The 734-nt window shown below is 40.1% G+C and overlaps 1 protein-coding gene across 1 annotated transcript in view; it reads right to left on the bottom strand.

Moving 5' to 3' along the window:
- Positions 1 to 57: 57 nt before the first annotated feature.
- The window catches only part of LOC103596530 (S1 RNA-binding domain-containing protein 1-like), a 4341-nt gene continuing 3664 nt past the window's right edge, over positions 58 to 734 (bottom strand). The window contains exon 3 of the mRNA XM_008580172.1: positions 58 to 548. Coding sequence (XP_008578394.1) covers positions 259 to 548 — 290 coding nt within the window. The 3' untranslated portion in view covers positions 58 to 258. The remainder of the gene's footprint in view (positions 549 to 734) is intronic.

The following is a 734-nucleotide window of genomic DNA, read 5'->3' as shown; positions in this document are numbered from 1 at the left end:
GCGCTTCCCAAGCGGCGCACTATAGCAGTGCGCCACCGGGCCGGCCCTAGTTGTTTTCTTTAAAGGGAAAAGAAAGCAAACTGTTGTTAGTTTTTTATTTATCCTGAAGAAAAAATAAGAAAAGTGTTTGGAAAATACTTCTGATGTTAAGTCAATTCTTTCTCTTCTGCTATATAGAATTCATAAACATCTGACTTATCCTTGTCAATCTGTAGAAATGAGCAGATAAAATCAGTGTTTTGGCCTTCAGCAGGACACTCACAACACCCGAATGAGGTCTAGAGTAATCCTAGATCGGGGGATGTCAATGTTGAGAACTTGGACTTCTACTCTTTCTCCAGGGCCCAGTCCAAGACTCCTTCTCTTCTTCGTTTTAGAAAGTTTTGCTTCTGTTACATTTCGTATGGGAATAAGCCCTGATTTCCCCACTCCTATATCCACAAAAATTCCAAACAGAGTGGCATTCTCGACTTTGCCCGTAAGAACCGTCCCGACCTGCAGATCTTCTAGGCACACTATGCTTCTCTTGAAATCAGGTTTATCAAAATCTATGAGGGAAGGGAAAAAAAGAGTTAGTACTTCTAGACACAATATAACTCAGTGAATAAGAATTAACTACGTATCAATTACATGCCCAGACCAATATTAAGCATTGTGGGGGGACATAAAAGATAGGTCTGACTTTGAAGAGAATGCATCCTTGTTGGAGAAACAACATTCACACAGAAATAATT

The sequence above is a fragment of the Galeopterus variegatus genome, unplaced genomic scaffold (genome assembly GCF_000696425.1).
Source record: "Galeopterus variegatus unplaced genomic scaffold, G_variegatus-3.0.2 Scaffold2039, whole genome shotgun sequence".
NCBI classification, from domain to species: Eukaryota; Metazoa; Chordata; class Mammalia; order Dermoptera; family Cynocephalidae; genus Galeopterus; species Galeopterus variegatus.
The sequence above is the reverse complement of the archived record's forward strand: the minus strand, read 5'-3'. Positions and strand labels throughout refer to the sequence as shown.